General features: G+C 36.3%; 4 protein-coding genes and 1 long non-coding RNA gene across 5 annotated transcripts; 3 read left to right on the top strand and 2 right to left on the bottom strand.

Annotated features, from left to right (window-relative positions):
- Positions 1 to 382: 382 nt before the first annotated feature.
- LOC114731441 (uncharacterized) lies at positions 383 to 1,246 on the top strand. Its single transcript, XM_028918608.1, has 2 exons — positions 383 to 825; positions 1,088 to 1,246. The coding sequence occupies exons 1-2, from the start codon at positions 629 to 631 to the stop codon at positions 1,212 to 1,214; spliced, it is 324 nt and encodes a 107-aa protein (XP_028774441.1). The 5' UTR covers positions 383 to 628; the 3' UTR covers positions 1,215 to 1,246.
- A 2,092-nt stretch (positions 1,247 to 3,338) lies between these two features.
- LOC114731442 (dehydration-responsive element-binding protein 2F-like) lies at positions 3,339 to 4,684 on the top strand. The gene has a single exon (XM_028918609.1). It carries the CDS (start codon positions 3,557 to 3,559, stop codon positions 4,385 to 4,387), a length of 831 nt encoding a protein of 276 aa, XP_028774442.1. The 5' UTR covers positions 3,339 to 3,556; the 3' UTR covers positions 4,388 to 4,684.
- A 354-nt stretch (positions 4,685 to 5,038) lies between these two features.
- On the bottom strand, positions 5,039 to 5,502 carry LOC114731443 (uncharacterized). Its single transcript, XR_003738919.1, has 2 exons — positions 5,423 to 5,502; positions 5,039 to 5,253 (listed from the first exon to the last, which is right to left on the bottom strand). It is a non-coding gene; the product is annotated as an uncharacterized LOC114731443 (long non-coding RNA).
- A 293-nt stretch (positions 5,503 to 5,795) lies between these two features.
- Positions 5,796 to 9,466, bottom strand: LOC114731435 (adenylosuccinate synthetase 2, chloroplastic-like). Its single transcript, XM_028918601.1, has 4 exons — positions 9,162 to 9,466; positions 7,142 to 7,834; positions 6,543 to 6,854; positions 5,796 to 6,455 (listed from the first exon to the last, which is right to left on the bottom strand). Exons 1-4 carry the CDS (start codon positions 9,450 to 9,452, stop codon positions 6,285 to 6,287), a joined length of 1,467 nt encoding a protein of 488 aa, XP_028774434.1. The 5' UTR covers positions 9,453 to 9,466; the 3' UTR covers positions 5,796 to 6,284.
- Positions 9,467 to 13,951: 4,485 nt separating this feature from the next.
- On the top strand, positions 13,952 to 20,297 carry LOC114731436 (1-acyl-sn-glycerol-3-phosphate acyltransferase 2-like). Its single transcript, XM_028918602.1, has 11 exons — positions 13,952 to 14,296; positions 15,846 to 15,968; positions 16,496 to 16,535; positions 16,712 to 16,785; positions 17,002 to 17,061; positions 18,363 to 18,440; positions 18,611 to 18,769; positions 18,994 to 19,119; positions 19,267 to 19,359; positions 19,524 to 19,610; positions 19,726 to 20,297. The coding sequence occupies exons 1-11, from the start codon at positions 14,219 to 14,221 to the stop codon at positions 19,861 to 19,863; spliced, it is 1,056 nt and encodes a 351-aa protein (XP_028774435.1). The 5' UTR covers positions 13,952 to 14,218; the 3' UTR covers positions 19,864 to 20,297.
- The last annotated feature ends 1,553 nt before the right edge of the window (positions 20,298 to 21,850 follow it).

Here is a 21,850-nt window from a genome sequence, read left to right as displayed (position 1 = left end):
CTTTATTTTACATCTTATTTTTTAAAACCAAAAAAAAAATCTAAATCATCTAATGCACTTTTTTCCCTGGCAGGTTTTACCAGAACTCCCTTCATGTTCAGAAATAGTATTAAAAATTATTTGTCGCTTACATAATATAATTATTTATTCTGAATTTTGTATTTAAGGATTGTTTGGATAGAAATCATACTATAATTTTAAAAATATTTTTATAATATACAAAATAAATATGTGAAAAAGACACTTTTATTATCATAAAAATACTTTTAAAACTATGATTTTATTTTCATTCAAACACTTTCTAAATATAAAAAAAATTTTGTTTCATTTTACGGAAAAGAAATATCTTTTAAGAATATTTTTACTTGTTGCCAAACACCTCCTTATGTTATATAGATATCTAACAATCTCCCTAATCTACCATTCAAGTCAACCCTACTCAGATTCTTCGGCCAAATATTGCCATTCTCTCTTTCAGGCTCTTGTTCTTCTCATGGGAAAATAAATAGACTTGTTCGGAGATTCCGATTTGGGAATCGGCCGCCGCCCAAGTAGTCCACACATTTTGCGCTAACTTTTCGCGACGTTTCTCTCCTCATCTCCGTGTTGATCGCATCGCTGTTCAGAAATGCTGCAACTTCTGTTCGCTGTTGCCTTTTCCGCCGTGCCTCTCACCATCTACGTCCCTCCGATCCGAAACTTCAATCTCTTCGTTCGGACCATCGAGGACTTCTTGCGAGAGACCACCACCTACACCATTAGAGCTTATCCTCGCGTGAGATTCGCTCTCTCGCGCATCTTCAATTCCCTCGTCCGCACAACCAGGTAGATTTTTCCGGACCTTTCTTCTTCCTCTTGCTGTAAATTCGTCTGGCTTTTCGGCCTGATCACTGATCTTATGATTGGGTCTTCAAGAGACCTGGACATTTTTGTGTTCTCAGATTTGCATTTATGATGAATAATCTTCGCGTGTAATTAATTAATTGTAAGAGTTGATCCTTTAACTATTCGGGACTGCTATTTTCTATCAATTTGTCGGGATATCAACTTCGGGGTTTAAATCGCGTTCTTGCTTGCCCATATCCAGAGTTGACTCTCGTTTCTGTAACGATCATTGTTGGAAAATCTCAGTGGTTTTCACTTTTCAGAGAGAGATCTCGTCGATGTTTTTTTGTAATGCTGCTCAATTCCATGTATTCTTGTGCCGGTATTAAAAAAATCGAATAAAGGTTCAGGACTGATTCGATCTGGATGGCCAATTCCTAATTGATGCGGGGTTGGCAGAAGAAGCCCCAAACGGTCACTTTTTTTAACATTTTGCCATCCTCAAGGCTTCGTCCGGTTTTGATTAGTGGGACTTCATATATTTGTCCCTTTTCGTTATGAGAGGACAGGGAGGAATAGGAACTTTGTATTTTTGTCATATTGGCATTGGTAATCGTTGGCATTATTTGGACAAATTAGTGAAAAAACAGACACGCCGACACAGTATTTCTTTTTTTAATCTTTTTCTAGTGATTTCTTTTGTCTTCTTTTATTTTAACGGAAGAACTCGAACTCTAAACCAAACCTTATCCTTAAAAAAAAAATTAAAACAGTGCTTGGAATTATTAGGTCCGACAAATTCATTGAAAAATCATCAGCAAATCTATTCAGTTGTGCATATTTTACTTTATTTTTATGCACTCATAAAAATATGTGGTAATTTTAGTCAGAAATACAATGCATATGACTGATTCCTTATTTATTATTTGCATAGGAAGAATGACGATCTAGATTTTTAAAATGAATGTGAAAAAGAAAAAGTAATTTTACATATTATCACATTTTTAAAGTTATCTGCATGCTCAGATAGATACATAATCTTATAAATGAAGAATGATGTGCGCGGGTATTTGCAAAAGAAAGGGTGGGAGATTGTTAGGTACATGAAGAAGTCTTGGAGTACAAATTGCAATCGTGGCATGCTGCCCACACCATACGCCCAACCAACTGATTAGAACATTGATGCCAACCGTCCAGCACGACGACGTTACACGTTGTTACGCTTTAGTCCAACCACGTTACGTCACGTGACAATGTCACATATTGCCTTTGAATATTCTTTTCCTTTTTAATCAAAAACATATTCAAAGGAATGCTAGAAGTTTAACGTAAGGAGCTTCGCTTGACAAATAAGTTAATAGCTTCTAGCAGGGGCTGGGGAGTATTATTAAAATGTTAGCTCATAAAAAAAAAAGTGCAAATGTACCCATGCGATATTTCACCATATTTATCTAACACAATTTTTTAAGTGAAAAGTGTGTGTATATGTATATGTAATGAAGTTTTTAAAATGGAGAAAAAATGTTACAACCATTAAGTTAACTAATATTGACAGTCCCCCATTTTGTCGGTAAGATTTTTAAGGAAAAATAAAGCAATAGAGTTATAGAGTCAGTCAGTCCAAAAAAAAAAAAGTTATAGAATCAGGACCCAAAGGGGATAAATTTATTTATATGTTTTCCAGTGAAGAAAAGGGAAAAAAATCGAGTCTAAAATATAAGCAATTTAATATCACATTAAGATTTTTTGTGTTAAAATATAAGAAAATGAGCGCTGAATTTGAGAACTTATATTGTGAAGAAATCCTAATTTAGTATTAATTTTGTTGTGAGATTCTTAGTTGTCATTCTCTCCCAAAATTTTAAACTCACCCGAATCACCGCAATCGTCAGCATGAAACATGGCATATGCAGGCTTCACGATATAAAATAGTAATTCAAAAATATCGAAATGGCAGAGAGGGGAAGCATAAGCATGGGATATAGGTGAAGATGGGCCCGTGAAAGAGGCTCAGAATGACGAAGAAAACATGTGAAATATAGCCCGTGAAATCACCAAATGTTGAGGTGCCCTTTCTCCTTTATCATCATTCTTCTTTTTCTGCACTTCTACTTCAACTCCTGTCGTTTATATGTAGAATCCGAGGTTCATATTCCCACACTTCATTCAATGCACTCACTCCCTTACTTGTGCAACTATTTCATCCCATTGTTGATAAATATAATGTGGACCCAAGTATAAAGTCTTGATCAATTTTGCCTCTCTTGTTTAATATTTTCTTTCTATATTGTTCCCATTAATTTCATAGTTTTGATCATTCTTTTTAACGAAGTCATAATTCGTTAGGTTCAAGCTTTAGGCATATCGTTGAGAAAAAGCATACTTGGGGGAGTTTCACTTCTCAACTGAGAATGTGTGCTGTCTAACGACGATACTGTTGACTTGTAACTTAAGGAAATGATCAGACTATACATATCATCAAACACGTGCTGCAAGCATGAAGTTTCAGACCAAAATGAACCCCATTATTCATTAATAATTCAAGATTTGAAAATTCTGACTCAAGCCTCACTAACGGTCACATGAGCTTTGTTACTTCTCTAAACGTGACAACATTTATAATGAACTCCTCTCCCGCTCCCTACAAATCCCGCGCCTTTCTCGCTCTCCTCAGTCAGTTCTAACAGATACCTTATAACCTATCCTTATCGAGCTCTAGTCAAAATCAGCCATGGATTCTTGCAGAAAGTCTCCCTTAAAGCCATGGAAGAAAGGACCAAGCAGGGGGAAAGGTGGCCCTCAGAATGCTATGTGCGAGTATCGAGGTGTTCGTCAGAGAACGTGGGGAAAATGGGTTGCTGAGATCAGAGAGCCGAAGAAGAGAACTAGGCTCTGGCTTGGTTCTTTTGCCACAGCTGAAGAAGCTGCCATGGCTTATGATGAAGCGGCGAGGAGACTCTATGGTCCAGATGCTTACCTTAATCTTCCCCACCTTCAACCCACCTCCAGCTCCGCCATTAAATCTCAAAAGTTTAAATGGTTTCCTTCCAAGAATTTCATTTCAATGTTCCCTTCTCGTGGATTGCTCAACGTTAATGCTCAACCTAGTGTTCATGTAATCCACCAAAAGCTACAACAACTCAAGCAGAATGGAGTTCCAAGTCACACTCCCTCTAGTTCATCCTGTGATCCAAAGGCTGAAGTTCAGATTATAGGAAGCAAGCATAATGCAGACAATCCTTCAAACGAAAAAGAAGCTAAAACATCGTCAGAAAGTGTGTTTAGTGATATTCAGGACAAACCCCAGATTGACCTCCATGAGTTTCTTCAACAGATGGGAGTGCTGAAGGATGAAAAACAGTCGGGAAGTTCCACAAAGTCTGAAGTTTTATCAAATGATTTCACTGATAATTTTGGTGAATGTTCTGACAAGAGTGTCAATTGGGAGGAATTAATGGAGATGCATGCAGTTGCAGATAATCAAGGATCAGAGGCAACCCAATTTCAAGCGTATGACATAAATGAAGAGCTTACTTTCACCACTTCGATTTGGAACTTCTAAGAGAATCAGCTAGTCTTTTTTCTTTTTCAAGAAATAGAACTACTTTTTCTAGCTTCTAGAGGAGTTGAAATATAGTGAAATATCAGCAGTAAGTATTCAGTAGTCGAGCTAATCAATAAATGAGATGTTTCTGGTTCTACTACCACTATTCATTCACAGACCTCCGGTAGGTTAGAAGATGGGAAGCATGGAGATTGATGTGGATACAGTACAAGATAGGAATGAATATGGTAACATAAGTGTTGTTGTTTGAAACTTCATGTCTTGATGGGCATATTTTGAGGGCTGAACACTAATCTTCCGAGACAATAGTTCATTTCTAACTCTTTTTGACATAAATATTACCCTAACAAGTCGTTTGCACGTAGTAGATGGTGGTAGTTTAGTATAAAACTCTGCTAGAAGGAGAAAGGAGCTTCTTTAGTAGTGATAGTAACAGAAAATGGAGAGACAGGTTTATCATTATGCTAATGCTACCGTAATTTGTCTTTTTATTATGCTATTTTTGTGACTGAAAAAAAAATTTGCAGTTCTAAAATTTGTTTACCTCCACTTTTGAGGAGACTCAGTCAAACTTACATGACTTTTGGCACATGTCCATCATTTCATCAAATGGTTAATGATAAAAGCCTGATTGTTAGCTAAAAGGTGTAGACAAGAAAAACTCCAGTAGCATAATCATATGAAGCAATGATTAAAAGAGATCGCTATAGTCCTGCTAATAAGGCCTTTCTCCCCAAAGATTATGCACATTAATAGCTAGTGCTTAAATATCATTAAATCAATCAATATATCTATCATGAAAGCAGGGAACAGTTCTTAACTTTCTAGCGTCCTTTGAGAGGTGCGAGGAAAGTAGCGTCCAACTGCAACGCATTGAGACATTTATTAGTTTCGTTCAAGGTATGCCAGATGATGATACGCATTGTATATAGACAACATAGAAGCCTCTGAAAGTCACAATCTCTTATTCACCTGATTACTTAAGCTGCAAATACTTAAATAACAGAACATGAATGAATTAATCAGAGTTACCTTTAATTGAGACGAATTGTTCCAGCGAGACACAATCGTCTCTTCCTAGTGCCTGGGAAGCTCAGAATGTCAGGGACGCAAGATAGAAACATCAAACAAGGCTGCGCCAACAAATTGCCTCCACAATTAGAGCTTTCTCTTTATAGGTTCTCTCTCCCCCCCCCCCCCCCGCTCTCTCTCTGCGTCTGTCCCCTAAAAATTATGTTCACACACACACACACACACACACACAAGACGAAAAGTACTATTTAGTAATTAACAGATATTTAAGTCTTGAGATGGAATGCAGTTTGTAGTATTTAAATGATGTTACACTCAAGAATTCAGAGAAACAAAAATATTACACACTTCAGAATTATGTGGATGTCAAAAATAATTGAAATGTTACAACCAGAAGCCTTCCTTTTGCCCTTGGCTATAGGAACATGGAAATTTGGGTAGAAAGTGCTTTCAACTTATTTAAAAATGAAGGCACCACATAAAGGCCCAACATCAATGTAATGAATGGGTACAGCAGCAAGTTCTTCAATCCTTTCCACAAAATGGCGTGCAGCTCTTTGAAGCTCGAAGCACTAGTTTCTGGTGGAAAAAATATCACTGAAGGTACTTATACTCCATCCACAACATACAATTGCTACCCAAACCAGAAAGTTCTAACATACAAGTCCAAGTGTTATTGCTGATGGACAACATAATAAATACATGAAGCAGATGATCCTTACTTCATGCTAGTTCTCGTCCAAATCTTCCAAAGTTAGCTGAAATAAGTAGTTGCAAGTCTACTGCCAAAAGCTTTGTCTTGTTCTTGTGGCTATAGGCACATGGAAGTCATATAGGAAATTGGCGAGAAATTATGACCAACTTATTTATAAATCAGAGCATCACGCCCGGGTCCAACACCAATGTAGTGAATTGGCACGCCAAGAAGTTCTTCTATTCTTTCCACATACTGGCGTGCAGCTCTTGGAAGTTCAGCATAGTTTCTGATGGAAGAAACATCACACTTCCACCCTGGAAGTACCTCATACTCCACCTGCAACATACAAAATTCATATAAAAATTACTTTGACATCACAGAATTCTCATGCAACTGATTTCATTGACGTTAATGAAAGTTTACCTTCAATTGGTCTAGAAGACGGAGATCTGAAGGGAATGACTTGATCTGTGTACCATCAACGTGTTTATAAGACACACCCAATTTAATTTCAGCAAAATCTGACAAAACATCCAGTTTGGTGAGATTGAGTGATGAAAACCCATTGATCTGACAGCAATATCTTAATGCAACTACATCAAGCCAACCACAGCGTCTAGGACGACCAGTAGTTGTGCCAAACTCCTGCCCAGCAAATCTAAGGAGATCACCCTCCTGACCCAAGATTTCAGTGGGAAAAGGACCAGAACCAACCCTTGTAGTGTACGATTTGACCTGCAAAGTAAAATAATATTAAGAAAATATTGTCTCCATCCTAATAAAGCTCTGTACGTGCACTTTGATAATACTATTTGGCCGGGTCTTGTTAAGAGTTCTTAAAACTGGATATATAAAACAGAAAACACCAGAAAATTCTTCAGGTAAAAGAAGCTTTGGAAATAAGCAGCAAAAACAGAATGGATATGCATATGTTTCTCATTGATTGAATTATTAATTAATATAAAGTCAGATTAGATCATCGACAACTACAATGAAACAAAACAATCCAAATAATCACGTACCACACCAATCAGATCACCAATAACTCTTGGAGCAATACCTAGACCAGTACAAATCCCACCTGCTGATGGACTGGATGAAGTTACAAAGGGATAAGTTCCAAAATCTATGTCCAACATTGTTGCCTGACCCCCTTCAACAAGAATCTTCTTCTTTTGTCCTATAGCTTCATTCATGAAATGTACAGTATCGGCAATGAAGGGTTCCAATCTCTCAGCATATCTCTTGTACCTTTCAACTTCTTCCCTGAGAACGTCCGGGCTACAGTTAAAATCTTTGAACCTTAATGCCGCATCTGATAACAAAAGATCAAGCTTCTGAGGAAAAGTATCCATATACTTCAAATCACTTACTCTAATGCCATTACGGATAACCTTGCTAGAATAACAGGGTCCAATGCCTCTCTTGGTAGTTCCAATAAAAGATTTAGCGAGCTCAGCCTCTCTTAGTCCATCAATTACTTGGTGAAAATCAAACAACAAGTGAGCACGATCAGATATCAGTATTCTTCCCTTGCAGGAGACCCCATTGGATTCTAAGCCATCAATTTCTTTAAAAAACTGTGGGAGGTGCACTACAACCCCATTCCCAATAACACACAATGTATCCTCGTTAAGTATACCAGAAGGAACAAGATGAAGACCAAATTTTTTTCCTTCAGCATTATAAATGGTATGCCCAGCGTTGGCTCCACCCTGATGATGTACAATGAATTAATGATCACATATCATCAAGGGAATATAACTTGCAATTTAATTCTACAAAAAAGCATAATAAACAAGAGGGTATGAAAGTGGCTAAAAGAAGTTAGCAAGAATACCCCACCACTTAACAAGAAGGTTAATCAATCAATATGTTCACTGTCCTACGTCCTACTAATTTAAGGTCTCTTGATGATAAAAATAATGAGGGTGGCCAGGTCTTCACAACATAGGCTGAAGGGTAATTGGAGTAATTAATGCAAATAACCAGAAACATTATGGGGAATATGACTTGCAAGTTAAACAACATATCCAAACCCCAAACTTAAAGGAATCAATCCATAAAGGGTAGATTGGCACCTAAACTTGAAGTTTAAAACTCACATGCAGGGATTTTCTTCTTAGAATTATAATTATTTACCTCTTAACGATGATTAGGAAGATTATTGGTGCCTAAATGATGGTTGAAGAGGACAAGCAAAACAAGAAATTTTTCCATACAATGTCGCATGGTCATAGATTAAATTGCTACAATGCGGCACACAACAAGTTAGTTGAGAGAGATTTGAGGTTAATTAAATAATTTGAGTGTTTGCTCCAATTGTGTGAGATCTCATCTTTTGTTTTATTTTTTTCACTCTTCTAAAACCTTGCTTTTCTAGTCTATCGTGTTAGATTGGTCATTCTAAAACTACGAGCATAATTGGATGGTAACTCAAAGAGTTGTCTAAGGCAATATTCGATGATACCTTCCGGCTACCTTACAGGACAGTTCTAAAAACTAAAAGTTTCATTGCGGAAAAGAGCAGAATAGAGGAAGAGATGAATCTTGAGAGATAATGGCCCAGCACGCAGAGCTTAGTGGACTATCCTGAAAGAAGGATTGGGCAAATTGAACTTGGAAAGTCAACTGTCAGGATAACAATCTGAATGTGGTGGTTTAATCAGAAAATCAGAAATAGTGATGGTAAGCGGAAGAGCGGCTTCTGTACAATATCGATTCATGCAAGGTGATTACGGCAGAGTTGTGGCATTGCTCTAACGAACCGCTGCTCTGTTACAAGCAATGGATTAAGAAAAAGCTAGAGGTTGAGAATGACTCTACGGTCCTGGTTAAAGCCATCATACAAACAGAGTCATTTACTAAAAGTCAAGACTTTCTAAGGACTGGGGCGGAACCCAGTCTCCCTTCAGCTAGCATCTAAGACTTGAGCAGAATCCACCTCAAATAAATTTTGGGAATAACCACTCAAGTTTCATCCAACCAAATATCTTTCTTGAAAGGGAAAAAAACAACAGCGCAGCAAAATGTGTTCATTACCTGACAACGAGCAACGATATCGAAGTGGTGGGCAAGGATATCCACGAGCTTACCTTTACCCTCATCGCCCCACTGGCTACCCAAAACACCGGATACCTGACTGAGGGACCCGATTCGACTCAGCCCATCAACAATGGAAGAAGAATCAGCCGCGCTGGGAGCGGACACCAGGGGCTTCGCAGAGCAAAGGACAATGCCCCGGCGAGGAATAGGAGGCCTGCGGTGTATTTCGCTGGCCCTGAGAGAGGTGGAACCAATCAAGGGATCGAGTGTGAGGAGTGAGAGGCTCATTGCAAATGCGAGGTGTGGAGGCGGAGAAGGGAACGCAGATTTGATTATTTTAGATGAATAATAGACTTTTCCAGTTTCCTAGGAATTTATTTATAAAAATTATTATCATTTACTTATTAATTATTGTAAACGGCCATACTAATATCGTAAATTATAATTTTTTTATTTTCAATTTTTTTTTGCAATTTTTTGTTATTCTTTTTTTTTGAAAATTTACGATAAAATCCCAATAAAAAAATAACTATCAATAAATCCCAATAATAAGTTAAAAGTTATCATTTTTTACGTATAAACTTGCCATTACAAACTGTTTAAGCTGTTATTGAGACTTATTGATAATTATATATTTTTTAATTTAATTGTATTCTCTTTTTTCTTTTTGCCAGAATTCTTTTTATTGATACTCAATCAATTATATTTCATTTAAATAGAAAATTTAATTTTTAATTCTTGAATATTTGATTCGTTAAAAATAAAGACTGTAACTTACTTAAAACTCGATTCTTTTAATTTTTGACTTAGTATAACTTAATTCTTAAGTTTTTAACTCGTTCTAAACTCATTTTTAATCATTTTTATCTTTAATGATGTTGTCTTTATTACGTATATCCCACTCCAGGTCATCACTTGTTCATCATACCTGGCCAAACCCATTATTAAAAACGGATGTGTGAATTCCATTTCAGGTATATCTGATTGGAAAACTAGGGAAAACAGACTTCAGGTTTACAGAGGATGCCAGTAAGAAGAGAAGATAAAATTTGGCGGGAGATGGAAGGAGACTCAAAGAATAAGACTTGTTTAGAGCGGCAATATGATCATTTAAAAACAGTTTTTTAATCATGATTTATAAAATATAAAATAAATATGTGAGAGTAGTTCTATCTCAGTTAATATAAACAATATAAACTTACTTTCCAAATAAACTTTAGTACTTGGGTTATACTACTCTTGATCTTAAATATAAAAGTTAGTTGATTAATTTGAGTAAATTAAGGAAATAAGTTAAATTAATTATTTGTAATAAATAGGTGTTGTCTTTCCTAAAATATCCTAGCTAATCAAGTTTGTTGGCTAGAATTATCACTATTATAAGGACTATCTTGGAAAAATTAACAAATATAAGAGACAAAAAGGATTGGGATCTTATATTTATGGTCAAAATAAAAGTCAAATGAGATCTTATATTAAGGATCAGAGATAGTATGAATTCTCTTCATCTAGTAAGTGATAGGAGAAAATCCAATTCACATTACGTATGTATATATGCATACATATATATATTATCTCCAATCATTAATACAATAGTTAGTTAACTAATTTGAATGCATTAAAAAAATCAGTTACGTTGGTTATTTGTAATAAATAGGTGTTTTATTTCTTAAAACATCTTTACTAATTAAGTGTGTTGATTATAACTATTATTATTATATGGACTACTAAAAAAATTAATATAATAAATAAAATGGATTAAAATTTTATACTTATGACCAAAATAAAAATCAAACGAATTATTATTTTAAATACTGCACGTAGTATCATCAACAACATGATCACGGTCCGGATTATAATGGATGAGGTCCATTCCAAACCTATGGTGATTGATGCAAATCGGCTACCCTGTGTAATCTATTCAACATCACAATTAATCAATCATAATACATTAATGAAATCCTAACACGGGTGTCACCGTGTCAGGATTATGCAGGATACCCAAACGATAAAAGAAAGGAGCTGCCCGATAACGTTGGACAGATGGATTGACAACACTCACATCTGCTATTTGCATAACCCAAAAGCATTTTTTAGAACAATTTTTTTTTCAAATTGAGATAATTCTTTTTATATATTTATTTTGTATATCATAAAAATATTTTTAAAACTATAATTTTGTTTTTATTCAAACACTCCCCAAATTTTCTATTTACAAAGCAAAAACCAACAAAATTATCAATGAGATTCAATCCAGTGAAAGAAACTAATCTTACTGTCTTTCAAATCAGCATGCCAAACCACGAATACGCAGAAGCCAACGGATGTGAACAATGGGTGGTCCGAGAGAAACACATGGGAGAAAATTTGCCAGCCACCTGTGCATTTTTGTTTGCCGGCTGTTTCGTTTTCGAGTAATAAAACGACACTGGCCCAACGAGGATGATCACGCTCAGAAGCTGACTTTCACATCGCAGGTGGACCCAGCAACGAGCGGACGCGAATTTCCTGTATAACTTGATCCGTCCCAGCCCCGGCACCGAAAAAATTGAACGAAACTTCTAATGCCCCGTTTGGTGTGCTGGAACTGAGTCTGAAGAATTGGAAGTGGAAGTGGAATCATGATTTTTGCTTGCTTGGTACCGTGGAACCCACTTCTTCAAGGAACCCACTTCCATAAAAAATGATGGAACTCAGTTCCATGCCCAGCCCGGGGAACTGACTACACTTCCATGGAACCCATTTTATTTTCCCTTTTTACCCTTGAAGCTTTCAGTCGAACAACCTTTGAGATTCCACTTTCAAGGTTCCCTGGCGACAACCTTCATCCGTGACGGCAATGGTGAGGTAACAACATTCACTCGCGGTGGCTACGACCTTCACCTATGACGGTAACGATGCTTATTCGCGACGGTAACGGTGCTCATTCGCGGCAACCTCCAAGCTTCCAAGTGCTTTGATTTTGATTTTAAATCAGAGAAGGATGCAATGAGAAGAAACTTCCAAGTACTTCGATTTCAATTTCATTCTCGGATAGGTGACGACATTCATTGGCGGGATTTTTTTTTCTTGCTTGGGTTGAAATTAGATCTTGTGGAAAGTTAGATCTAGTTGCGGAGGTCTGGAAATTGTTGTTTCTGGTTCAAGTTCAGCTTGGATCGTGGAAAAATTTTATCATTATCTTCGTTGGTTGAATTGGAAAGCGCAAGGAAGAAGAAGACTATTTTTTATTCTAGTATCTGATTTCCTTTTCTATTGCTTGATTTGGTTTGATTTCTTGTTTATGGGGTTCAGTTTCTTGTAATCATCCTCCATGGCTGCCGGAGGTTGACAGCGGTCTTGGGGCATCGCTGTTTTGGGTGAAGACGAATAATGAATGACAGTGATCAGAAATTTTTGTGTGTTGATGGCTGATATTTGTATTTGGATTTGATTTATATATTTATTGGATTGATGATTGAGTTTGGATTAATTGTTTAATGGTTGATGAACTATCACCAGCAATGGACGATTTCTTTCCAGTGAACACCGGTGGTGATGCGCGAGTGGATGGTCGTGACGGGGGGGATTTTTTTTTCCTCCTATTGAGGGTATTTTAGTATTTTTACAATATAAATATATATTTTAATTAAAAATTATACCCCACTTCCACTCTCATACCAAAACATGTTTTAGAACCCACTTCCATTTCCAATTTCACTTCTACTTCCACGTCCATCAAAAACTCTTCCATTATACTAGACAAGGTATAAGTTCAAATCTATTTACTATAATATTTTTTATGACCTTCAAACTATAATATATCACTCCCGTCTTTAATGTAAAAATTATTTAACTAATTTAAATAAATTTAAAAAATCAGTTAAGTTATTTATTTATAACAAATATGATTTGATTTTACTAAAGTGTTACTTTTAATTATTACTACTCCTCAATCGAGACTTATTGATATGTGTAATTAATTAGAATACTTTAAATAATGAATTAGAAATTCAAGAGACAAAATAAGTTGATATTTTATATTTAAAATTAAATTTAATTTTTAACTAGTTCTTATGCTACCGCCGGTCCTAATTATAAAAGCTAGTTGACTAATTTGAGAAAATTAAGGAAATAAGTTAAGTTAATTATTTGTAATAAATAGATGTTGTTTTTCCTAAAATATCCTTACTAATCAAGTGTATTGGCTTAAACTACCATTATTATAAGGACTATCTTGAAAAAATACATAAATATGAAAGACAAAGTGATTAGAATTTTATATTTAGGACCAAAATCAAAATTAAACAAGGTTTTATATTAAGAATCAGATGTAATATTAAGTATCAGAGCTAATATATTGAAAAAGCAGATTATATCGCTCAACTTATAAATATATCACGCTATGATCCTTTGTATTATAATACACTGCATTCATTGGGTGGATCTTAGGTAGTATTTCATTCAACACTGCATAATTATGATATAAACCAGAGTTCCTTCCGGTCAAACTGTATGTGTTGACAGTTGCTTTTTTTTTTTAAATTTAATTCGCATCAATAGCATTAATTATTTAATTATATTTACAAGGACTTCAGTATTAAATAATTATATACGCTGTTAATAGAATTAAATAAAATTGAAGTAAAATCAAAATAGTGCTAAAAAAAACACAGTTTGCTGATTTCTTTTCAAAAAGATTTACTCAAAAAATTAAATAAACTGGGGCGAAGCAAAAAGCAGACAGTTATTTTTCTTTCTGATAAAGGAAATAAAGAAAGCCCTAATCGGAAAAGCGCAGTGTCTCCGTTTCCCTGAAGTGGTGAACACAGGCTGCTATGGGCTAGAGTTCATAATTTAATTTCATACTCGCGCAGTGAAAGAGGGAGACATATAGATCAATTATCAATGTCACCCAAGGCACGCAACTTCGATGTTCAGCCATTCTCACCTTAATCCATATTTAATTGCTCCTGCATCTCTATTTCTTTCTCTATCGCTCGCTGTGCTCCTTTCCTTTTTCTGAATCTCTCATTCTTTCTGTCGGAAAACGGAGGGTGCGTGTGTGTGTGGCCATGGCTGCGGCTGCAGCTGTCATCGTGCCATTGGGTCTGCTTTTCTTTGCCTCCGGCCTCGTTGTTAATCTCATTCAGGTTAACCCTCGTGATTTTCCGAATCTTCGCATTCATTCATATTAATAATTTGATTTTATTTTGAACCCCCCCCCCCACGGGGGTTAACTGGTTTCCGCCTTTCCATTTGCTTTATTATTATTTTTGCCTGGGTAAACTTCTACAGTGTTAACTTGCTTTATTTATGTTATCTTGGCCGATCACGATGTTTTTCGTTTTAGCTGTAGTACGAGCTTAACTTGATCGGTCTGCTATTCGAGTATTTGTACTTTGTAGTGACTTCTCGAAGGGTACAAATGCTTTTATCTGAATCACGGAGGTTTGTTTTCCAGGAGTAGCCATCGGGGTTGCGTGTAAATCTATATGTGGTTATACTTCATTTATCACCAGACCTCTCTTTGCTCCTATACCCTTTTCATCTCCTCCGCTGGTATACGCAAAAACCATTCCCTGTGTTATCCTCCCCACTTCTTTAGACCGTAGTTTATTGGCTGCTGGAGAGCACTGACGAAAAAACGTATTTCATGCTCTGCAACTTTTCCTCTGTTACCAACGTGCAAAAGGATGAGACCGGAGAGTTAAACTCTAGTTGGAACTTTCAATACGTTGGGTTAGTGCAAGATTATCCACTGTTCTTAGATTGTGTACCTCAAAACGTTCATAGCCATTGCTCATCTTAGACTTAGCTGGTGAAAGATTTTGCCCACTATTATCTACTCACCCGAATTGGACTCGGTGTCGTAACACCTCAATCTTAATTACCATCCATAGCTGCAGACAGAGTCCATTATAGACCGAGGAAATGCTGCTTATCAAAACGGTGCTCTGCTGCTTTATGAGCCTTCACCGTTTAAATGCACAATGCCAGGAATCCTTGCAAATCCTTGCCATATTCCTAGGTCCTCAGCATTTTCTGCTTTGATTAACCAACCTGTAACACATATTATATTGTAGTTAGCATCACTAAGCATATACATAAATTAGAAGACTGTCTCTTTCTCGCACTCTTTCTTTACATATATCTATCTATGTACCCACCTTAAATGCAGAATTGAATATGGATGATAAAATTCGGATTCAATCTAACTGTGAAGTAATATGCATTTGAGGCTGACCCCGGTATCTAGGTTTATTGTGCCAATATCAATCGAATGTCTGGTGATGCATAACATGAAGGGATAGGTTAATACAGTGGAATCATTGCATCAAATTGGTATCGGCCTGCACAGTAACTCCTGAAGGGAGGTCTTACATTCACTTGCTTGATTTTCATTTACTTAGAGCATAAGGGAACTCTCTGAATTTTCTTAAAACTCATTGCATGAATGGGTAGAAATTTCTAATGGTGAACTGGAAGTGTTAGATGACAATTTCATCACTCTGTTCACAATGAACGTAAACTAGATGCACAAAGATAATATTCTAATTTTTCTCTTGCTTGAATAAAGGTTTACATATTTTTAGAGAATTTAAATCAAAATGCTAACCAAAGAGTGAAAAAGATGTAAGAAAGATTTTTAGTTCTTTTCAGTGTATAATCAATTTGACCTATTGATTTCCTTTGCTTCAGGCAATATGCTATGTACTTATACGGCCTGTGTCAAAGAATTTGTATAGACGGATCAATAGGCTAGTCGCAGAATTGTTGTGGCTGGAACTCATATGGCTGATAGATTGGTGGGCTGGAGTTAAGGTATTTAAGCAGTTTTCACTCTCGACTCTGATGCTGAAAAGTTTAACTGTCAGTTCACCAGTTAGATTCCTGCCCTGTGCTTTTGCTTTTGTTTTGTGTTAGTCTGTATTCCAGACATGGCATTGGAATTGTTGTGAATATTTAGTGAGTCAATCACATTTGCACCTGATCAGCACCAATACAAAAAATAAAACATTATAGCTTGTGGCCGATTCTTGAATATTGTGTGGCAATTTAGGTCTTTTTGTTAGTTTAGCAGTTAGACCCAAATATTTGGGCCATGGAAAGATTTAGGAACTTTTCATTTTGGTGCTCCTTGCAGTTAGTTTCCTTAAATGGAAGCTGAATTGTCTAGGCGGCTAATGGATATTCTTTTATTCTTGATTTATGAAATTTAAGGAACAATCTAACCATTTCAAAGTTTGTTGCAATTTTGAAAACCTGATTTTGACAAAGAAAAGGATTTTTGAATGTAAAAGACGTGATATCTGATCTGCAATTTAATGACTTGTCCGGCATGTCTTCAGGTCCAACTATTTACAGATCGAGAAACATTTCATTTAATGGGTAAGTCTCTTGTTGACCCATGCATGTGATGCAAGGTATCACCCCCATCCCCAGAGGTGCCTGTACTAGTTTTTACTTATGCGTGCAAGAATTTGTTTTGTAGTGAAAAAGAAAACACTTAAGTGCCAATAAATTGTTTGCATCTAAAGAATATGATTCTGATGTGGATTTTCCAGGTAAAGAACATGCGCTTGTCATATCCAATCACAAAAGTGATATTGATTGGCTTGTTGGATGGGTTTTAGCTGAGGTGAATGCCTTATCTCGTATGATCTTTTCATATCTACATGCTAGTAAATTATTAAATTAGCTCCTCTTCAAATGCATTTATTGTGTAGAGATGGGTAGTGGCTTCTGACCAATATGCATATATGCTATTTGGTTCGCATGTTGTGTCTAGTGACCTATCTGGTTTGATTTTTGTACTTTAACTGATGATTGATTTTTGAATGTCATTATTTAACAGCGTTCAGGTTGCCTTGGCAGCACTCTGGCTGTGATGAAGAAATCTTCAAAACGTCTTCCGGTATGCTTTGTTGTCACATGTTTTTCACGGTTTTCAAATGACAAGATGGAAGGTTCTTGTCATTTACTGGTTATGGTTTAACCATTTAATTCTAGGTGTTAGATAAAACTGATATCAAAGTATGAAACGAAGCAATAGAGAATTGGTGTTTTAATAAGGATTGGTTATTAGTGGCATGGTCTGTTTGCTGGTCTGGTTTATCAAATGGTCTTTTGGAGATTATATTGAATTTATCAAAGAGCAATCACTCACTAAAGCTTCTGGGTTAATTGGCTCTATTTTGAATTTAATTATCTTTTCGTGGGGTTTTAATTAGCTTTTTTAAGCCTTATATTATCCTTCTGCGAAGATCATAATTATCCTTTTTATCTTAGCAGCAGTTATCTCTTGCACTCTATATAAAACCTTGATGGCTAGGTTAGCTTTTCATAGATGAGGGAGTAAAAAGTTATGATTTTTGGTCTTCTTCCCCAGTTCTTCCTCTTCTATTTTTCTTTGCTGTTCCTCACCCTTTTCTTCCTTTTTTCTATCCTCTTTCCTCTGTTAATATTTATTTCTATTTTTGTTAGACTGAAACCAAACACGAACAAAGTCCTTTTGGCTCCAAACGTGTTATCCAAACGCAACACTCTCTACATCCTTTACTTTAATGGCGACTTATTAATATGCTCGAATGTCTACTTCCTTTAGGTTTAGGGTTGCAAGATCAAATGATTAAAATGTTCATGAGTAGGCCATGTTGACTAACCATCCCGCAAAAGGATGTGTGGGCAGTGATTGATCCTGTAGGGCAAGTATTGGGAGAATATAGTGAGGGTTAACGTGGAACTATTGTAAGATGAGATTTGCTGGATAGCCCAATAAATTTTTTGACTGTTTTGGCGACACTAGATGAGTTTTAGAAATTCTGGATTGAATCTTATCCAGGTTTGCGTTATGTTATATATGTTTGAAGGATTTACTCTACACACACTCACGGGCACACAAACTAAATGCTAGTTACTGTGACCTTGCATATCTGATGACTTCAACACCCTGAATTCTCTTATACATTGGACTTATGTTCATGTCTCCAGAATGATAATTGTATAATCATTCTTTTATTTGACCTTTTGGTTTATTACAACCATTCTGAATTCATTTTTTAAGCTGGAAGAAACCCAAAAAATAAAAAGGGTTTCTCATTAGTTGGAATTATTTCAAACCATTCATGCTTCAAAATATAAAGCATTAGCAATTTCTCCATATGACATCTCATTTATACCTTCAATTTTGATATAACTGCTAATTTCTACTTATAGGTCATTGGCTGGTCCATGTGGTTCTCTGAATATCTTTTTCTAGAGAGAAGTTGGGCCAAGGATGAAAGCACATTAAAGGTATTTGTTACTAAAATATTAATAATTGTACTTTTTAATGTAGACTTGCTCATAAATCATACCTATGCACCAAGATATTAAAATTGTTGTGATAGTTCTTTCTCTTTTGCGTGTATGCCTTTGTTAATTATGTTTTTGAATGCCAATTGAATCTTGAGATGTATATGCAGTCAGGTCTTGAACTCCTTAGGGATTTCCCTCTTCCCTTTTGGTTGGCTCTCTTTGTTGAAGGAACTCGTTTCACACAGGCAAAGCTATTAGCTGCTCAGGAATATGCAACCTCATCAGGATTGCCTGTTCCTAGAAATGTTTTGATTCCTCGAACAAAGGTGAATTTCAAACAGTTATCTTCTCTTATCCCCCATCATCCCAACCGTGGGGTCTTATTTTCTCTATAGTATTCCGGTGGATTGTTGCTTACTTCTTTGTTCTAAATCTAAACAAGCGATATATGCAGTCTGACTAACTGTAAGTTTGGCACCAGCGTGCTAGGGCTTCACTGCTCTTCTTTGTGGCTTGCAGATAATTATTTATTCTATTATCTTGCTCTCAGGGTTTTGTTTCCGCAGTAAGTCATATGCGCTCATTTGTTCCTGTCATTTATGATGTGACGGTGGCTATCCCTAAAAGTTCATCAGCTCCTACAATGCTAAGACTCTTCAAGGGGCAACCTTCAGTGGTAAAGCCATCAAACCTGGGTTTTAGAGTCTAAATTCCCCCTGCCCTCTCCTTTCCTCTCCCACCATATTTATAATTAATTGTGATATTAAGGACGCTTTGCATATTCTCATTAAGCCAAACAAAGTTCCCAATTTTCACCTGGCAGGTGCATGTGCATATCAAACGGCATTTAATGAAGGAAATGCCTGAAACAGAGGAAGCTGTTGCGCAGTGGTGTCGAGATATATTTGTGGCTAAGGTGCGTGTTGAAATTGAGCTAAATTTTTTTGTGCACGTCAAATGACCGTCTCAACTTGTGGACTTGTTCCTCTCGTTTTGTTGCATACTTCTCTTCCCTCATTCCTGGTGTGCGAGTGCTTTGCCGTCTCATTCATTTTGCTTGTTCTGCCCTGGGCACCTCAGGATGCATTGTTAGACAGACATATAGCTGAGGATACCTTTCCTGATCAAGAGCTGCAAAATATTGGCAGACCACTAAAGTCTCTTCTGGTAATACCCTCTCAAGACGTCTAGCTCATGATCCTATTTCTTAATTATCCTTATCTTACATTCAGTATGCTTAAGTTTGCATAACTATCGCATTTACGCTGGGACTTGGGAGCAGGTTGTAACCTCTTGGGCTTGTCTGGTTATTGCTGGGGCTGTAAAGTTCCTCCGATGGTCTTCATTCCTATCATCCTGGAAGGGCGTTGCATTTTTAGCTCTGGGTCTGACGGTGGTTACTGTCCTGATGCATATTTGATTCTGTTTTCTCAATCAGAACGTTCTACACATGCCAAGGTAAACCCATCAAAGCCTAGAAACCGGGGAGACAAGGAAGAGTCTAGACGTGACAAAGAACACTAATTTTACCCGCTTCTTCTCCAAATCTTCCTTATGAAAGGGCTTCTTCTACGGCCACAATTTGGTGAGTTTAATTTAGTGCCAGTGTGTTTGCTCTTTAGGGACTGGTGTTGAAAGCTTTGAAAATTCACACTGTTGGAATGTATGTAGCGATTCTTTTTCCGGTGAGAAATGACCCAAACTAAGCCACCACCAAATGGGTCGCAGGGGACCCCTTGAAGAAATTCTTCCATGTAGTTTGTATGCTTATCGATTCATTAGTTTTCTAATTAATTAATGGGGATTGAATTTGTATAGACGATCTAGAATGGTTGCAGAAGAAAGTTCAGAGTACAGGAAAAATGATGGACAATTTTCTTTCATGTCCAATTTTTATTTCCTCGATGAGTACGGTGTAACATCAATTCTGTGTCCATTTCGTTTCTTTTCGGAAAAAAGGCTGGAAAATCTAGTGCGATGACGCAGTGTCCAGTCTAGTTAGATTTATTTATCATATAGCAGCCAGCAACTAGTTGAATTTGTCAATAAAAGTAAAATGCGGTTACGAGTATTCTAGAGATAAAATTAATTGATTGGCTTTATTGAAATAAAGTAAACGAAAGAGCAAAAAAATAAAATTGAAAGATCACATGATGATAAATAAATTTAAAAGATAGATGTTAGCACAATTTAAGATAAAATGATTGATACCGATGATTCAAATCATTGATTAATTTCCAATTATTAGTTTTATGTTAAAGCATCCGTGTGTTGATGATTTATTTTTAAAAATAGATCAGTCAAATTCTCGGGAATAAAAATAATACTACTTCCGGTCTTAATTATAAGAACAGTTGATAATTTGAGAGATTAAGGAAGTAAGTTGAGTTGTTATTTGTTCTAAATAGGTGTTGTCTTTCCTAAAATATCTTATAATAAGTGTATTGACTAGACTCATTATAGAGGGGTGATTGAAAAAAAAATATATACTATGAGAGAGAGATAGTGAATTGGGGTCTTATATTAAGACCAAAATAAAAAATCAAACAGGATATTATATTAGTCCGGAGGCTGGTATATAATTATAAATTATAGAGTAACTTAGTATAAAATTATATCAAATCATACTATTATGTAGTTGCGTAAGCTGCTTTATATTTTGCGGGAGCATGGCCCCCTCTCATTCTTCGAGCCATGGATAAATGGCCCCCCCCTTACCCCCATGGATAAACGGTTCTTTTTTGGGCCACCCATGATGAATAAATGGTTGGATTTAAACATGGGCGATATAGTCTAGTCTAATTATTGAATCATGAGCTGGCCCAAAAAAAAAGAAAATTAAAGTAATACAAACTTTCATTCATCAAATTTATTCTATTTTGGTTTTAGCCCATCAAGTTTTAAATAATAGGTTTTGATCTCTCAAAGTTTTTTATTTAAAATACTGGTCTCTATAATCTAATGAAAATTTGGACCATTTTGCCTTGAGGGACTAAAACTTATAAATTGAAATTGATGGACTAAAATCAAAATGAAGACAAATTTAAAGAACTGGATATTTATTAATTAAATCAAGCTATGTTTCTTTTTTTGGCCCATTAAAACTTAAACTGGGCCACTAGGGCTAGCCTGGGCCGAACTGCAGATCCCGAGCAAGGGTTATTCAATCGGCCGGGCACGCGCACTAACAAGTTGAAAAAAAACACTGGGGACAGGAGAAACAAACGGGCATAGCGGCTCGTCGCCAGCGTCGCCCTCCCTCGCTCTCGCGCCTACTCTACTTCTTCCTCACCTTCTTACAGGGCAAATTGGAAGACAAGCACAAGCAAAACCCTAAACCTCGACAGTAACAGTAGCCCGCCTCTTTCAATCCTTCGCCCTCTTTAGTTTTTGCTATTCAGTTCCCG

Source organism: Neltuma alba, unplaced genomic scaffold (assembly GCF_004799145.2).
Source record: "Neltuma alba isolate B1F8T4 unplaced genomic scaffold, ASM479914v2 tig00012833_pilon, whole genome shotgun sequence".
Taxonomy (NCBI): Eukaryota; Viridiplantae; Streptophyta; class Magnoliopsida; order Fabales; family Fabaceae; genus Neltuma; species Neltuma alba.
Note: the sequence above shows the minus strand (reverse complement) of the source record. Positions and strands in the feature narration are given on the sequence as shown.

What these genes read in the sequence shown, in the direction of transcription:
- LOC114731441 (XM_028918608.1), top strand. Translation starts at nt 629, where the DNA reads ATGCTGCAACTTCTGTTCGCTGTTGCCTTTTCCGCCGTGCCTCTCACC. An exon ending in TCCCTCGTCCGCACAACCAG is followed by an intron (nt 826 to 1,087) that starts GTAGATTTTTCC and finishes GCCCATATCCAG; the next exon opens with AGTTGACTCTCGTTTCTGTA.
- LOC114731442 (XM_028918609.1), top strand. Translation starts at nt 3,557, where the DNA reads ATGGATTCTTGCAGAAAGTCTCCCTTAAAGCCATGGAAGAAAGGACCA.
- LOC114731435 (XM_028918601.1), bottom strand. Translation starts at nt 9,452, where the DNA reads ATGAGCCTCTCACTCCTCACACTCGATCCCTTGATTGGTTCCACCTCT. An exon ending in ATATCGTTGCTCGTTGTCAG is followed by an intron (nt 7,835 to 9,161) that starts GTAATGAACACA and finishes GTACATCATCAG; the next exon opens with GGTGGAGCCAACGCTGGGCA. An exon ending in TTGGTGATCTGATTGGTGTG is followed by an intron (nt 6,855 to 7,141) that starts GTACGTGATTAT and finishes TTTACTTTGCAG; the next exon opens with GTCAAATCGTACACTACAAG.
- LOC114731436 (XM_028918602.1), top strand. Translation starts at nt 14,219, where the DNA reads ATGGCTGCGGCTGCAGCTGTCATCGTGCCATTGGGTCTGCTTTTCTTT. An exon ending in AATCTTCAAAACGTCTTCCG is followed by an intron (nt 17,062 to 18,362) that starts GTATGCTTTGTT and finishes TTCTACTTATAG; the next exon opens with GTCATTGGCTGGTCCATGTG. An exon ending in GACCACTAAAGTCTCTTCTG is followed by an intron (nt 19,611 to 19,725) that starts GTAATACCCTCT and finishes ACTTGGGAGCAG; the next exon opens with GTTGTAACCTCTTGGGCTTG.